We start from the raw sequence: 15,056 nt of genomic DNA, 5'->3' as shown, positions 1-15,056 counted from the left end.
GGTAAATAGGATCTGGACAGGTATGTGAGTTTTGGAATACCCATAGAGTCTCTTCCACCTCAGATGCATTATGTGAGGCTGTGCTTTGACTGGCTGCGGGCTGGTGAAGCAGTTTCTCATTAGGTGCAGTATTGCTGTAAGTGTGTTTGTGCATGTGCACTGTACTATCCTGCAATCTTGAATGTGGGTTTTGTTTTTATTTTGGGACAATGTAAATCCTTTATTTAAAATTTGTTTTCTGGGGGATGAAACAATATTAACTCTATTGTAAAATTACCCTTTTAGTTAAAAAACTAGGTCAATAAACTTATAGTGCTGTTTTATTAACAATAATCAGCTATATATCTCCTTTGGAAATATATTTTTATGCTTGAGAACAGGTACAATTCAACAATGTTGTGATGCCATTGATCACCTAAGGCGTATCATTGAAAAGAAGCACGTATCTTTAAACAAAGTAAAAAAGCGACGTAGGCCACGGTAGGTGATATTGCTTCCTTTTTAATTTTTTTTTTCCAACATGAAACTAATTCTCAGTTAGTAAAAAAGAATTTGGAAGGAATGTGTGGAAGCATAAAGAATTAATTTCCTAAACAAGGAATGAGTGGAAATAGGAGTCCATTTCTTGGACACTAAAAAGCTTTATGTTTGAAAATATTTGGTTTAAGGTACAAATTTGTAACAGACATTCATTTTATCTGCACTAATTTTGAATACATATTTGGTGTGGAATTATTTGACCAGAAAATGTATGAACTATTATGGAGTAAATTTGAAATATAAAAACTGAAGTATTGACATAGTAGCATTTTAACCATGATGGAATTATAGAATTATGAAATGAAGCTACCCAAAGCCAAGGCTGGCTTACTAACCAGTGGTATCCAGTCTTCGCTGTTAATTCCATCCTAGTAAGGTCTCATTCTCCAAAAGGATGGGGTATGCTATGCATCAGTCCCTCCAGATCTGTGCAGGGTGTCGGGGGGGGGGGTCTGCTGGCTGCTACCACTCTGCAGAAGCATTGGCACATGTAGATTGGATATTAATATTTTCTCTGTTGTTTTAAAATTGCTTCCTTCAGATCCTGTTGTTAACTTTTGACCTCTCTAGATCATTGATTGTCAAACTGAAACATCTATCGGAGTTACCTGGAGGTCTTGTTAAAACACAGGTTGCTGGGTCTTGCCCCCAGAATCTTTCAGTAGGTCTGGAGTGGGGCCAAGAATTTACATTTTCTGCCAGGTTTACAGATAATATTGATGCAGCTGGGTGAGGGACCACAATTTGAGAAACACTACTTTAGGTTTCAAATCCCCCTTTGTTTTAAGGTACATTGAAAAGGAAACATGAAAACAGTGGTGCTGTTGTTTTAAGAAATGCTTTTTAATTTTCCCTCAATTAAAAAAAAATGAAGGTAAGCAGCATTTAGGACCTATTTAACCTGTGACATTTCGATGGTATACTAGTGATAATATATTAAAAATAAATTGAATGCCTTTTGATGAAGTTTCTACATGTATTAGGCAAAATTGAGTTAATGATTTCTAGACTCTCGGATCAACTAAATGCTAAATGTTGGGACATGTATTAAATATAGTGTGTTATCTCCATTTAGAGGATTTCCACCTGCAGCGTCATTGTGTTTAATGGATGTGGTCCAGTGGCTGGTAGCCCATTGTGGGAGGCCCCAAACAGAATGTCGACACAAATCCATAGAACTCTTTTATAAATTTGTTCCTTTATTGCCAGGTATTGTGATCTTTATGTCCTATAAATTATGGGTTTTGCTCTTACTAGTAGTAAAAGAGATGCGTATTTATTTAAAATGTAACCTTTCCATTATTTAGATGAATGTAACAAGTAATATATTCCTAATAAAAAGATAAGTATGTTCAGTAATCATTACAGATCATTTGTATGACAAAGGATAAATAAACTACGGGGTGTACATTTCTCAAAGATTCATAGAAGGAAAGAAAAAATTCTATTTTGATGTCAAGTGATGTAGAGGAAGTAAATTTAGAATTTCTCACTGTCTTTTTTGTTCTACATTTTTGCTTTTTTATTTTGTTTAACGGAAATGAAGGCTTGGATAACTGTGCATTTGTTAATGTGATATTCAGTTAATAGTGAAATAATGCAGTTGTTTTATTTCACCATGTGATTAATAAATTGCTAAACTGCTCAATCTAAATGATCTTGTGATATTAAAGGAAAGCAATGAACCTATGTATTTTAATAATTATTGCACTAATTCATTAAATTATACTTACAGACTTGAAATAGTTACTAAATTTTTTAGTAGGAATAAATGTATTGTTCTGTTTTCTCCACTAAGTCCAGACCGAGGTTTGGAAGTGTAGGTGTGGGGAAAATGCCTCAGAACAGACCCAGGCCCTGGCTTCCCCCTATGGAATGCACTGTGCAAGAGTCCAGAACCAAGATACTCTATGGTGTCTGGATAAGAAAGGTCATGGTACACTACAAATCATGAGGAAGAGCCAGTTCTTTTTAGAAAATAGGGTGGAGTACCACTTTGGGGCTTTTTCCTCATGGAAGAGGAGGGGACGATTACTTGATATAATTCTAAAACTTAGAAGAGTCTATATTTTGTTATACAATGAAATGTATTATGATGTTATACACTATAGATTTATATAGCATATATTGCAGTTGTATTAGTACTATATATATTCTTTGGTATATAAAGATTTGTATTTATTTGTCTACTATAATTTTATATATATAGTGGTAATGTATATTTGGATGTAGAGATAATGTAGAGAATTGTTTAAGAAACACCACTAATATTTTATATTTGCTTATTGCTTTTAGTTAGCAAAGTTAGTCTTATACGTTGTCATTCTCACAACACTCCTGTAAAGTCCATAAAGACTGAATGGGGTGGAGGGGTGGGGCATGTTTTCCTTATTTTTAAATGAAACTTTGGCCCAGATGTTGTATGGGTGGAACTACTAGTTGGCAGACCTTTCCTCCCTTCCGGTTGGATCTTTGACTCTCCTGTACCCCGCATAATTTCTAGTGATGTGAGCTTGACTGATCCTAGACATTTCTGTTTTTCCTCTCAGTTGCCCACAATAGAGGCCTCACATATTTTCAATGAAATAAGAATTATTTCAGAATTGTTTCTGTTACACAAAGGATGCCAAGTAGCAGGTGAACCTTGTCCTGCTGCCAACGTACACTTTGTATAAAACGAATGAACATTCCTTCACTTATGCTTCTCTGTGCCCTCCAATGTTGCATCCACCTTTCTCTCTGCTATGTTTTCCCCCCGGTGTTTTTTTTCTTAAGTTTTTATTTTAATTCCAGTTAGTTAACATACAGTGTCATATTAGTTTCAGTATACAATATAATAATTCAGGAATTCTATATATTACCTGGTGCTCATGATATCAAGCACACTCAGGGGAGGGACAGAGGGAGAAGCAGAGCCCACTGAGCAGGGAGCCCAACATGGGGCTCAATTCCAGGACCCCAGGATCATAATCTGAGCTGAAAGCAGATGTTTAACTGACTCAGCCACCCAGGTGCCCCTGTTCATTTGTTTTGTTTCTTAAATTCCACCTATGAGTGAAATCATACGGTGTTTGTCTTTTTCTGACTGTCTTACTTGCCTAGCATAATGCTCTCTAACTCCATGCTTGTCATTGCAAATGACAAGATTTCATTCTTTTTTATGGCTGAATAATATTTATACCACATCTTCCTTATCTACTCATTAGTCGATGGACAGTTGGGCTCCTTTTATATCTTGGTTGTAAACAATGCTGCACTCAGTGCTTTTTGTTTTGTTTTGTTTTTTAAAGAGGGGTTGGGAGGGGTGGAGGGAGAGAGAATTTCAAGCAGGCTCTATACCCAGTGCAGAGCCCAGCACGGGGCTCAGTTGATCACACAACCCTGAGATCATGACCTGTGCCAAAATCAAGGGTTGGACGCTTAACCAACTGAGCCACCCAGGTGCCCCACTCCTAGTGGTTTTTATGGGACAATGTTAGGTGTCCCTTTATTTTTTTTTTTTTAAAGATTTTATTTATTTATGTGACAGAGAGACAGCCAGCGAGAGAGGGAGCACAGCAGGGGGAGTGGGAGAGGAAGAAGCAGGCTCATAGCGGAGGAGCCTGATGTGGGACTCGATCCAGGCACGCCGGGATCACGCCCTGAGCCGAAGACAGACGCTTTAACGACTGCGCTACCCAGGCGCCCCTAGGTGTCCCTTTAGATCAGAAGTCCTGTGTCCTGAAAGAGTACACTGTTGTCAGGGGTGCTGGGCAACACCCAAATCAGTGGGCCACAATGACAAGTACAGGCATGTCCCTATGACATGTGTCAGGGGCTTCTGACTGCTAAGACTCATGTTGGACAGAAAGCCAGGGTGACAGCAGCCATAGTTCAGAGGAGGAGAGTGAGAAGGAGGCAGGGATCTGGGAAGGTTCCCAGCAATCTAAATTATGCTTTCCCAGGCTGTCTTTTGGTCCGCATGTTCCCTTATCCTCTTCTTTTTCTATACCTGTCTCTCTCTCTCCTTTCTGTGCTTTCTCTTCTATGACTCTTAACTAGCATTTGATATAGAACTTAAATATTATTTTTACTCATCATTTTATTTTCTTTTTCAATATTTAGTGAAAATAATGGAATGTTTAATAGTCCTCTCTAAAACAACCCTGAGAACATGATATTAAATCTTTTACTTATACAGTGATGATAGATATATTTTAACACAAGAGGAAAACTATTTCTTCTTACTACTACATCAGAAATACATTAGTGTTTCGCAGTCTTCTCTAACTTCATTAGAATCAGGATGATTTGACCTTTAGAGAGTCACTGATTTCAGAGCATACAAAATACAGTTTAATGTTTTTTCTTTAGTTTGGAAAATGATTAATATCTAAAGGAGAAAAATGTCTTTTAAAAAGCAAATAATTTGAGGCTCCTGGGTGGCTCAGTTGGTTGAGCATCTGCCTTTGGCTTGGTCATGATCCCAGGGTCCTGGGATTGAGCTCCGCGTCAGGCTCCCTGTTCAGCGGTGAGTCTGCTTCTCCCTCTCCCTTTGCTCCTCCCCCTGCTTGTGTGTTTGCCCTCCCCCCCCGTCAAATAAAATCTTTTTTTTTTTTTAAGATTTTATTTACTTATTTATTTGACAGAGAGAGACAGCCAGTGAGAGAGGGAACACAAGCAGGGGGAGTGGGAGAGGAAGAAGCAGGCTCATAGCTGAGGAACCTGATGCGGGGCTCGATCCCATAACGCCGGGATCACGCCCTGAGCCGAAGGCAGACGCTTAACGACTGCGCCACCTGGGCACCCCAATAAATAAAATCTTTTAAAAAAATGAAGATAAAACAGATAATTCAGCTCTTTTATTTAATAAAAACTGTGCTTAACTGAGTGATAGATGCTATTCTAAGCATTTTTTCAAATATTAACTACTTAATTCATTTACTCTTCGTAGGAAGCCCAGAGGTAGATAGTTTTAGGATTCTCATTTACAGATGAGGAAACCGGGAGACAAGAGAGGCCAGGTCCATACACCTGGGAAGTAGGATAGGAATTTGAGAGTCATTGTGCTCTTTTTGTGTTTATCCTTTAAATTACCCTGTGACCCAGCAGTTGCACTACTGGGTGTTTACCCCATAGATACAGACGTAGTGAAGAGAAGGGCCATATACACCCCAATGTTCATAGCAGCATTGTCCACAATAGCTAAATCGTGGAAGGAGCCGAGATGCCCTTCAACAGATGACTGGATTAAGAAGATGTGGTCCATATATACAATGGAATATTACTCAGTTATCAGAAAGGATGATTACCCACCATTTGCATCAACATGGATGGAACTGGAAGAGATTATGCTAAGTGAAATAGGTCAAGTAGAGAAAGACAGTTATACGGTTTCACTTATTTGTGGAACATAAGGAATAGCATGGAGGAGATTAGGAGAAGGAAGGGAAAAATGAAGGGGGGGGGAGTCAGAGAGAGAGACGAACCATGAGAGACTCTAGACTCCCGGAAACAAACTGAGGGATTTGGGGGGGTGGGTAGGAGGATGGGTTGGCCCAGTGAAGGGTATTAAGGAGGGCACGTATTGCATGGAGCACTGGGTGTTATACGCAAACAATGAATCATGGAACACTACATCAAAAACTAATGATGTACTATATGGTGACTAACATAATTAAAAAATTAAAAAAAATTACTCCTGAATTAAAGGGATAACAGTTTTCAAGAAAAAAGGCAAGGGAAAGGATATGATGTTTATAGCTGTTCAAATCGTATCCAACCATTTTTATAATGTTTAACTGAAGAGAGTGGCTTTGGTGGAAGTACCTTCTTGGCAGTAATTACAGTGAAATAAGTTGTGATTGCTATAGTTTAAAAAAAGAGAAAAGATTATCCCTTATTCTGAAATTGTACTGCTCTGGTATGTATTTTATATGGGACTTTTATGGAAACGATATTTGAAATACTGTGATATTGCCTGTCTTGTTCTGGTCTGATTATGTTTAACATATCAGACTTTTAATTCTTTTTTATTATTGGGGGATGCTATTTTTGATTAGGTACCATGATTAGATTAATATTAGTTATGTGAAAGTTATTTAATGTGTGTTTTAATCTTGTTTCTTTTTTAAGGCAACCCATCCCCTTCTTTATGGCTGAAAGATATTCTCAAGAACAAAAATACTTCCTTTCTCATAAACATATTTGAGGGGGGAGGAGGAGATTGTGATCGGCCATCAGGCATCCTTGCTCAGCCTACCCTCTTCCATCTGCAAGGGCCATTCAGCCTGAGAGCTGCCCTGCAGTGGATGGACATGCTTCTGGCGGCTCTAGAGTGCTACAACACATTCATTGAAGAGAAAACCCTTGAGGCATCTGAGGTCCTGGGTAGGTAAAACCTACACCCCACGTTACTGTGGTCCAGTTCTACCTGGAGTCATTCTGGGCAAAAGAGCAGTGGGGTGTTTAACTAGACAGGCACCACTGTCTCAGAATCACAGAAACAAAAGTGATAGCAGGGAGCATTAATTTAGTCCTTGCATTCTTGAAGCTCACAGTGAAGGCAGAGGTCTGGTTACATGACAGCACCGAGGCTACAGAAACCTGCCCAAAGTCTATATTTTCGTGCCCTGTTTACAGGTTCTTGATGACCCTTTTATCAAATAACCTTTTGAGGTTTTCATTTGCATATAGCAGATTAAAAGAGTTCTTCCTGGGTGCTTGGCTGGCTCAGTTGATAGAGCATACAAGTTTTTTTTTTCTTTTTTCTTTTAGAGAGAGAGCGTGCAAGTGGGGTGGGAAGGGGTAGAGAGGCCGAGAGAGAGTGAGAGAGAGGGGCAGAGAGGGAGCAGAGAGGCAGAGAGGGAGAGAAAGAATCTTAAGTAGGCTCCATGCTCAGTGTGGAGCCAGATGTAGGGCTCGATTTCATGACCTGAGCCAAATGAAATCAAGAGTCAGAAGCTTAACTGACTGAGTTACCCAAGCATTGGAGCATGCAGTTCTTGATCTTAGGGATGTAAGTTTGAGCCCCACATTGGGCATAGAGATTACTGAAACAATAAAATCTTAAAAAAAAGTTTATGGGGGCACTTGGATGGTGCAGTCGGTTAAGCAGCTGACTCTTGGTTTTGGTTCAGGTCTCATCTCAAGGTCATGAGGTGGAGCCCCACGTTGGGCTCCATGCTCAGCACTGAGTCCGCTTCACATTCTCTGCTCCTCCTGCTCATGCTATCTCTCTCTTCCTCTCTCAAATAAATAAGTACATCCTTTAAAAAATGGTTATGAAATAAATGAGTTCTTCCTGACATGAGGCTCTTTGATCTTATTCTGTGGTTTTTGAGTAGCATGTCTTTACATGCTACTTACATTTTCCTATTCCTTAGTGTTTTTATTGTAGTATGATGATAATAGTGTTGCTTACAGAGGATAGACTACAGGGTGGAGTGTTCTGTGTGCTCCTTAGCCAGTGCTGGGAAGAAGGAGATGGCAGGCTCCATCCTTCTAGTGACCTAAATGGGACCTCGGAAGGCGGGAGATGGCTCCTGGGAGGTGTGTCTCTCCGAGAATAGAGTGTCTGGAGCAGATCATAGCTGAGAGGTTCTCTGAGCAGACTATTTTAGTCTTCAGGGGTTTCACCTAAATCCTCTCATGGGCTGAACGTCCAATTTACCACTCAGAACATGTTCTAGAATGATTTTCAGTTCTGGTGGTGGCTGACTAAAGGAACTACCAGTCTCTGATTTTATCAGAGGTGAAGTCTGTATTTTGGGAATTTGGGAGAAAGAATGTCTTGTCTTCCTTTTGGCTTGAGGAAGTTGGAGCCAGACGTGGTGGGGAGTGTGTAATGTGTGTGTGTATACACGCTGGGGTTCAGGAAAACAAATTTTATGCTATTTTGAGATTTGACTCTTTCTAGCAGGGATTCTGCATGATTCTAGTATGGGATTCTCAGAAGGATAGGTCAGATAAGTTCTGAAACTTTAAAAACAGCAATAGTATAGCTGTTCACTTTCAAATAATACCTTAAATTTGTTGTTTTAAGAGATCTCATATATCATTATGAAAATCTCAACCAGGAAAAAAGCATAGGAAATATGTAAAACCCTCTCCCCTAATTGCATTACCTAGTGACAAACACTAAGACAGTTTAGTGTTTACTTTTCTAAACTTTTTCTATGTATATAATATATATTTTAATTTTAATTTTTAACTTAGATTATTGCATGCTTTACTGTAATTTGATTTTTTTAAAAAAACTTAACTTTTAAACAGAAAACTTAACATATTAGATATTTTTTATGTCAGTAAATATACCTCAAGCTAATTTAAATGACCACATATTAGTAAAGTAGGCGAATGTGTCACAATTAAGCAGTCTTCAAACGGTTTTATTCATTTATCTTGTGAGGAGTGGAGAACATTAAAAACAGTGGACCTTCTTTCAAACTTGACAAAAAATTCCTCGTTGCTTTTCAGTCGTAATTTCTGGTGTGTCATAGATGTTGGCATTTTAACATAAAACTGTTAGCATTGCTTAAAAAATGTATTCAGTGGAGCCTAACAGCTTTAACAGTTTCTTTACTGGAAATTTTGCATAGTTCCTAAATTACTCTTACCATTCCATACCCTTCACATTTTTTTATCCTAAGTATTCTGTGTTTTTATGCTTATGTTGTTACTCATAACTCTATGTATTTGCAACAGAATGGTCTACATGTTATAGGTTTCTTCTGTGTTGCATTATCATTGCATTTGCTATTAGGGCACTTTATGTTTATTACCACTATAATGATAAAAGCATAATAAAAATTTTGAAGAATAATTATTACATATAAAAAGTAAAATTATATGGTTAGAATTCTATTTTTGTTTTGTATAGATTTTACCAAAAAAAAACTTGTTCACATAAACAAATGCCATCTTTGAATAATGCTAAAATGCTCATTTTTTCCCACATTTAGCATATCCGTAATTGGAATGTGTCATACAGTCCCTGGTCTATTGGATTCAAGGATATTTGGTGTTTGAAAATGAAATTCCTAATATATTTTCCCTCATTTCTTTGAATACATAATGATCTGTCATCAAAATTATTTTTAATGATCTGTCAAGTTGGCAGTTTGATGAACTTAAATTTTATGAAAACAAAGAATTAGAAACCCTCAGACTTATAAAAGCATTCCTTTTTTTTTTCAGTTTTTTTTTTTTTTTTTTTTTTTTAGAATTTTATTTATTTATTAGCACGAATGGGAGGAGGAGCAGAGGGAGGAGGAGAAGCAGACTCCTTGCTGAGCAGACAGCCTTGGGGCTCGATCCCAGGACTCTGGGATGATGACCTGAGCTGAAGGCAGACACTTAACCAACTGAGCCACCCAAGCACCTCTATAAAAGCATTTCTTATTCAGTTATTACTTTACTCTTTCAACGTGTACACCATTTTTAAAGATTGTCCCTTTGGGAGGTCTTTACACACTGGTATAAAGCTACAGTAAGACTGAGGAGAGGAGAAAGTTGCTTTGTCTTTCTTCCATAAGCAAGACTGGGCTAATTGTGAGAGAAGTAGAGTTGAGGGCCAGGAGAACCAGCACCTTCGTGTTTTTAGACATGTGAGATTTATGTACAGGTCCATTTGGGAGTTGATGCAATTTTTTCCATAAAAAGACCGCTGCCAGAATTTGTTTCTCTGTTGTCCCTTTGAAGGACATTTCAGTTGTTTCTGTTTTTTCATTATTAAAAACAATGCTAAAATGAACATCCATACAAACACAACTTTATAATTCTGCCTTTATTTCATTAGGATAAAATTTCAATGCTGGATCAAAGCATATGAGCTTTTTTAACATTTGACAGAAATTGGTGTGCTTTTTAAAAGCTTTTTCTGGGGGCACCTGGGTGGCTTAGCTGTTAAGCGTCTGCCTTTGGCTCAGGTCATGATCCCAGGGTCCTGGGATCGAGCCCTGTGTCAGGCTCCCCACTTGGCGGAAAGCCTGCTTCTCCCTCTCCCACTCCCCTTGCTTGTGTTTCCTCTCTCGCTGTCTCTCTCTGTCAAATAAATAAATAAAATCTTTTTAAAAAAATAAAAAGCTTTTTCTGTGTGAATTTTGACTAAGAGTATATCATGCCTATACTGAAGGTGTTTTACATTAATCATAGTGGGGTTAGAAGGAAGCATATGTTAATAATTGAGTATAATTTTTTTTTAGGTACTGAAACACAGTCTTCACTTTGGAAAGCAGTGGCTTTCTTTTTAGAAAACATTGCTATGCATGATATAACGGCAGCAGAAAAGTGCTTTGGCACTGGGGCAACAGGTCATAGACCCAGTCCACAGGAGAGGGAAAGATATAATTACAGCAAATGCACGATTGTGGTCCGGATTATGGAATTTACCACAACACTGCTCAGCACCTTCCCAGAAGGCTGGAAGGTAGGTTACTCCTGGTGCTCTGTTAGTGTGAGGTCAGCACTTGGCACTGGAAGAATATTTTCCAGTACCTATTAAAAGTGGTTTTGGCTTTCTTAGAACTTTCCATTGGTGTAGGAGTTATGTGTTCTTGAAAGTAATAAAACCTTGCATGTACTTCAGATTCTTATTGTGTGAATAAAATACAAAATAGCTTTTCTAGATATTTTATTGGATATTGCATTTTATGCTATGATCGATCAAACATTTGCCTTAGGAAACACTCATTAACAAATCCTTGTAAATGTATCTGTGAGGCTTATTACATAAACAAAGTCCAGTTGGTCTACCCATTTAATACATACTAAATATCTACTATATGCCAGGCCCTGTCTGCAGATACAACAGCTTTCTAAACCAGGGGCCACAAAACTATGGTCCACAGGCCAAATCCCACCTGCTGCCTGCTTTTGTAAAGAAGGTTTCATTGGAACTCATCCAAGCCCATTTGTCCATGTATTGTCCGTGGCTGCTTTCACATTATAATGGCAGTTAGTTCAACAGTTGCAGCAGAGACCATAGGGCCCCCAAAGCCTAAAATAATTATTTTCTAACCCTTTACAGGGAAAGTTTGCCAACCCCTGCCCTAGCCAGGCAAAAATTCCTGGCTTCACGGACCTTACAGTAGTGAAAATCTAAGTGCTGACTAATGGATGTGTTTTTATTCAAATCATTTTTTACAGCTCCTCGAGAAGAATTTATGTAACAACAAAAACTTTATGAAACTCTTCGTGAAAACCCTGTGTGAGCCCTCGAGCATAGGTTTCAATATTGGTGATGTCCTAATTATGAATAATCTTCCTGATGTTTGTGTAAACCTGATGAAAGCACTAAAGAAGTCCCCATACAAAGACACCCTAGAGATGTACCTCAAGGAAAAAATAACATCACAGAGGTGGGCATTCAGATCATGCTTGGGATCAGTGTTGTGTTGGAATTTAAGGTTGCAATGTACTCTGGCAGCTGCATGTTTCTGCTATAGCCCCATTTCCTAAAGTGAAGGATCTCATCAGTTGCTTGAAAATTATCTATTTAACACATGCTTTCCCTGTACCTTATGGTACTTATGGCAAGCCTCAGATGTGGCTTAGCCCTGTGTTGATCTCCACCACTGGATTAGCACTTGGGCCCCATGTTCATTGTTAACCTGTGTTTGCTTTCCAGGGTCGTGTAATGAATTTGAGTGTCAAGTAGTCAGTAAACACATTTAAACAGAACACACATAATTTTTCAGTGTATCCTGCTAGTTTAGGGGAATCAACACTTATCTCATTTCTTTTTGTTTTTCTTACATGGCAGCATTGAGGAGCTCTGTGCTGTTGACCTGTATGGCCCTGATGCTTATATGGATAGGGCCAAGCTCATGTCTGTCGTGTCGGCTTGTAAACAACTTCACAGAGCTGGTTTTTTACATGTTGTATTACCATCTCAGGTAACCACAGCCAATTTGTTTTTACATTTCTCTTAGCTTAATAAAATTAATTAGTCCATTTACTTATATATATGTTTTTTTTTTTTTTAAAGATTTTATTTATTCGACAGAGAGAGAGACAGCGAGAGAGGGAACACAAGCAGGGGGAGTGGGAGAGGAAGAAGCAGGCTCATAGCGGAAGAGCCTGACGTGGGGCTCGATCCCAGAACTCCGGGATCACGCCCTGAGCCGAAGGCAGACGCTTAACCGCTGTGCCACCCAGGCGCCCCTACTTATATATATGTTTTAAACATCCTGTATGTATAGAATGTGCTGAAATGGGAATTATAGAATTACTTACGCCAGACATGTATTAACTTAGAATATAAATATAAAAATTTATCAATATAAAATAAAAGAAGGACATTTGTATTTCAAACAGCCTTTTGAAGAACTTTAGGGATGAACTGTTATTGTGCCTTTGGCTAGGCAATATAAATGAAAAAAATATAGCATAGAAAGCAAAATTGAGTGAAGATTTTCCTGATGATTAGAATGTAGTCAGCGTTAATGAACATGGATTATTTTTAATTCATGAAAGGTGTGAAATTGTGTGTTTCTCTAAAGTATCTTATTGCTGGATGTTTCAGTGTTGCCTTTATTTTAGTCTGCAGATCAGCATCATTCTTTTGGCACAAAACTTCTTTCCCTGGTTTATAAAAGCATTGCACCTGGAGATGAACAAGAGTACTTTCATTCACTAGACCCCAGTTGTAAACGATTAGCCAGTGGACTTCTGGAGTTGGCCTTTGCTTTTGGAGGACTGGTAGGAACAGCAGCTATATGCTATGCTATCCTAATGGTGTAAATAAATAGCTCACTTGCAGTGTGTTTCTAAAAACAAGAATTTAGCTGGAATTTAGTAACTTCTTAGCTAGGGAAGTACTTTAATAGATTTACATGATCTGACTTCCTTTCTAAAAGTTTTTTTTAAATAAAAGAAATATGATAATATTCTTTTTAAATTGGCGTTTTGTCTATCACACTTTGTTTCCAAAAAGACTTTATAAGGCAGAATATTTTGTGAATATAAAGCTGAACTGTGTTGACACAGCGGCTTCCTCTTTCCCTGTCCCTTGTGATTTTCAGATGGCTGATTAGGGAGCACCCCTGTAGGATAATTCCAGAGGTACCACAGAAAGATATCTTCATGGATTTTTGAACTGTGCAGGGTTGGCCTCAAACAGTTTCTGCTGCAGCTGATATTTGCTAGCCAGTCCTTTGTGTTCATTCCTTCTACCAGTCTTCCCTTCTCCTGTAGCAGAAAGCTTTTCTTTGCCCCTTTGTTCATTTAATGTAAGCAACTTACATATTTAAATGGTCTAAAAATGTGCTTACTAGCCTCTCCCCTCGAAGCAACAAAAGATTTTCTGGAAATTTGGGAGGAACATGAGTCAGGGAAGATTTCTTTCCCAAAATGAAACTTAGAAAATGCAAACTTATTGAAATGTATACAGTTCAAACTTGAACCCAGGCCTTCAAATACCAGGTTCTCTTTAGACCTTACTGTGTGATTTTCCTCTTCCTATAACAGGTAAAATACTCCTGTCATTGTACCTTTCCTTGCTTTTTCACAGTGTGAGTACCTTGTGAATCTTCTCCTGGACACGGCACTGTTGTCTATGCCAGCCTCAGGAGTGTCCCAGAGAAACATGGTCAGCTTCTCTCATGGAGAGTATTTTTATAGCTTGTTCTCAGAGACAATCAACACTGAATTACTGAAAAATCTGGATCTTACTGTATTGGAGCTCATGAAATCATCTGTGGATAATCCCAAAATGGTAATGAAAATTTTATTTTTTATTTTTACTTTATTTACACGTAGCATGAATTACCATCAAACTCCACTCATTGAGCCAGAAACCCTTGTGGTGTTAGCAAAAGACTTGCCCCCCGTGTAGCACACTACCTACACTTGTGAGTTCGTTGTGAAATTTTTACTTAAGTAATTTTCCTTACATAATACCTATAAAAAGATTGCCATATTCTTGAAAAATGTCTAAACAGAACAGTTTCTCTTCCCAGAAGATCTAAAACTCTTGCAAATCTTTGAAAACAAAATCAAAGGAAAGAAGACCCAGCTTTAATGAACATTTAAAAATGCTAAATGGACATTGAAACATTGATTATTATTATTTTTTTAAATAATAATCTTTTATTATGTTACATTAGTCACCATACAGTATATCCTTAGTTTTTGATGTCATGTTCCATGATTCATTATTTGCGTATAACACCCAGTGCACCATGCAATACGTGCCGTCCTTAATACCCATCACTGGCCTATCCCAGTCCCCTACCCCCTCCCCTCTGAAGCCCTCAGTTTGTTTCCCAGAGTCCATAGTCTCTCATGGTTCATTCCCCCTTCTGGTTACCCCCCCTTTCTTCTTCCGTTCTTCTCCTACCAATCTTCCTACTTCTTATGTTCCATAAATGAGTGAAACCATATCATAATTGCCTTTCTCTGCTTGACTTATTTCGCTTAGCATTATCTCCTCCAGTGCCGTCCATGTTGCAGCAAATGTTGAGAAATCGTTCTTTTTGATGGCCGAGTAATATTCCATTGTATATCTGGACAACATCTTCTTAATCCAGTCATCT

The 15,056-nt window shown here is 38.3% G+C and overlaps 1 protein-coding gene and 1 pseudogene across 4 annotated transcripts in view; one reads left to right on the top strand and one right to left on the bottom strand.

The window, feature by feature from the left end:
• The window catches only part of PRKDC (protein kinase, DNA-activated, catalytic subunit), a 225,093-nt gene that overhangs the window by 53,918 nt on the left and 156,119 nt on the right, over positions 1-15,056 (top strand). For all 4 annotated transcript variants that reach the window (XM_026516499.4, XM_026516500.4, XM_044390365.3 and 1 more), the window contains 8 exons: positions 381-480; positions 1,616-1,749; positions 6,655-6,909; positions 10,725-10,948; positions 11,668-11,879; positions 12,284-12,416; positions 13,063-13,221; positions 14,033-14,236. In XM_026516499.4, the coding sequence (XP_026372284.1) occupies positions 381-480; positions 1,616-1,749; positions 6,655-6,909; positions 10,725-10,948; positions 11,668-11,879; positions 12,284-12,416; positions 13,063-13,221; positions 14,033-14,236 (1,421 nt within the window). The remainder of the gene's footprint in view (positions 1-380; positions 481-1,615; positions 1,750-6,654; positions 6,910-10,724; positions 10,949-11,667; positions 11,880-12,283; positions 12,417-13,062; positions 13,222-14,032; positions 14,237-15,056) is intronic.
• Positions 14,273-14,439, bottom strand: LOC113268173 (small nucleolar RNA SNORA62/SNORA6 family; annotated as a pseudogene).

The sequence above is a fragment of the Ursus arctos genome, unplaced genomic scaffold (genome assembly GCF_023065955.2).
Source record: "Ursus arctos isolate Adak ecotype North America unplaced genomic scaffold, UrsArc2.0 scaffold_6, whole genome shotgun sequence".
NCBI lineage: Eukaryota > Metazoa > Chordata > Mammalia > Carnivora > Ursidae > Ursus > Ursus arctos.
Note: the sequence above shows the minus strand (reverse complement) of the source record. Positions and strands in the feature narration are given on the sequence as shown.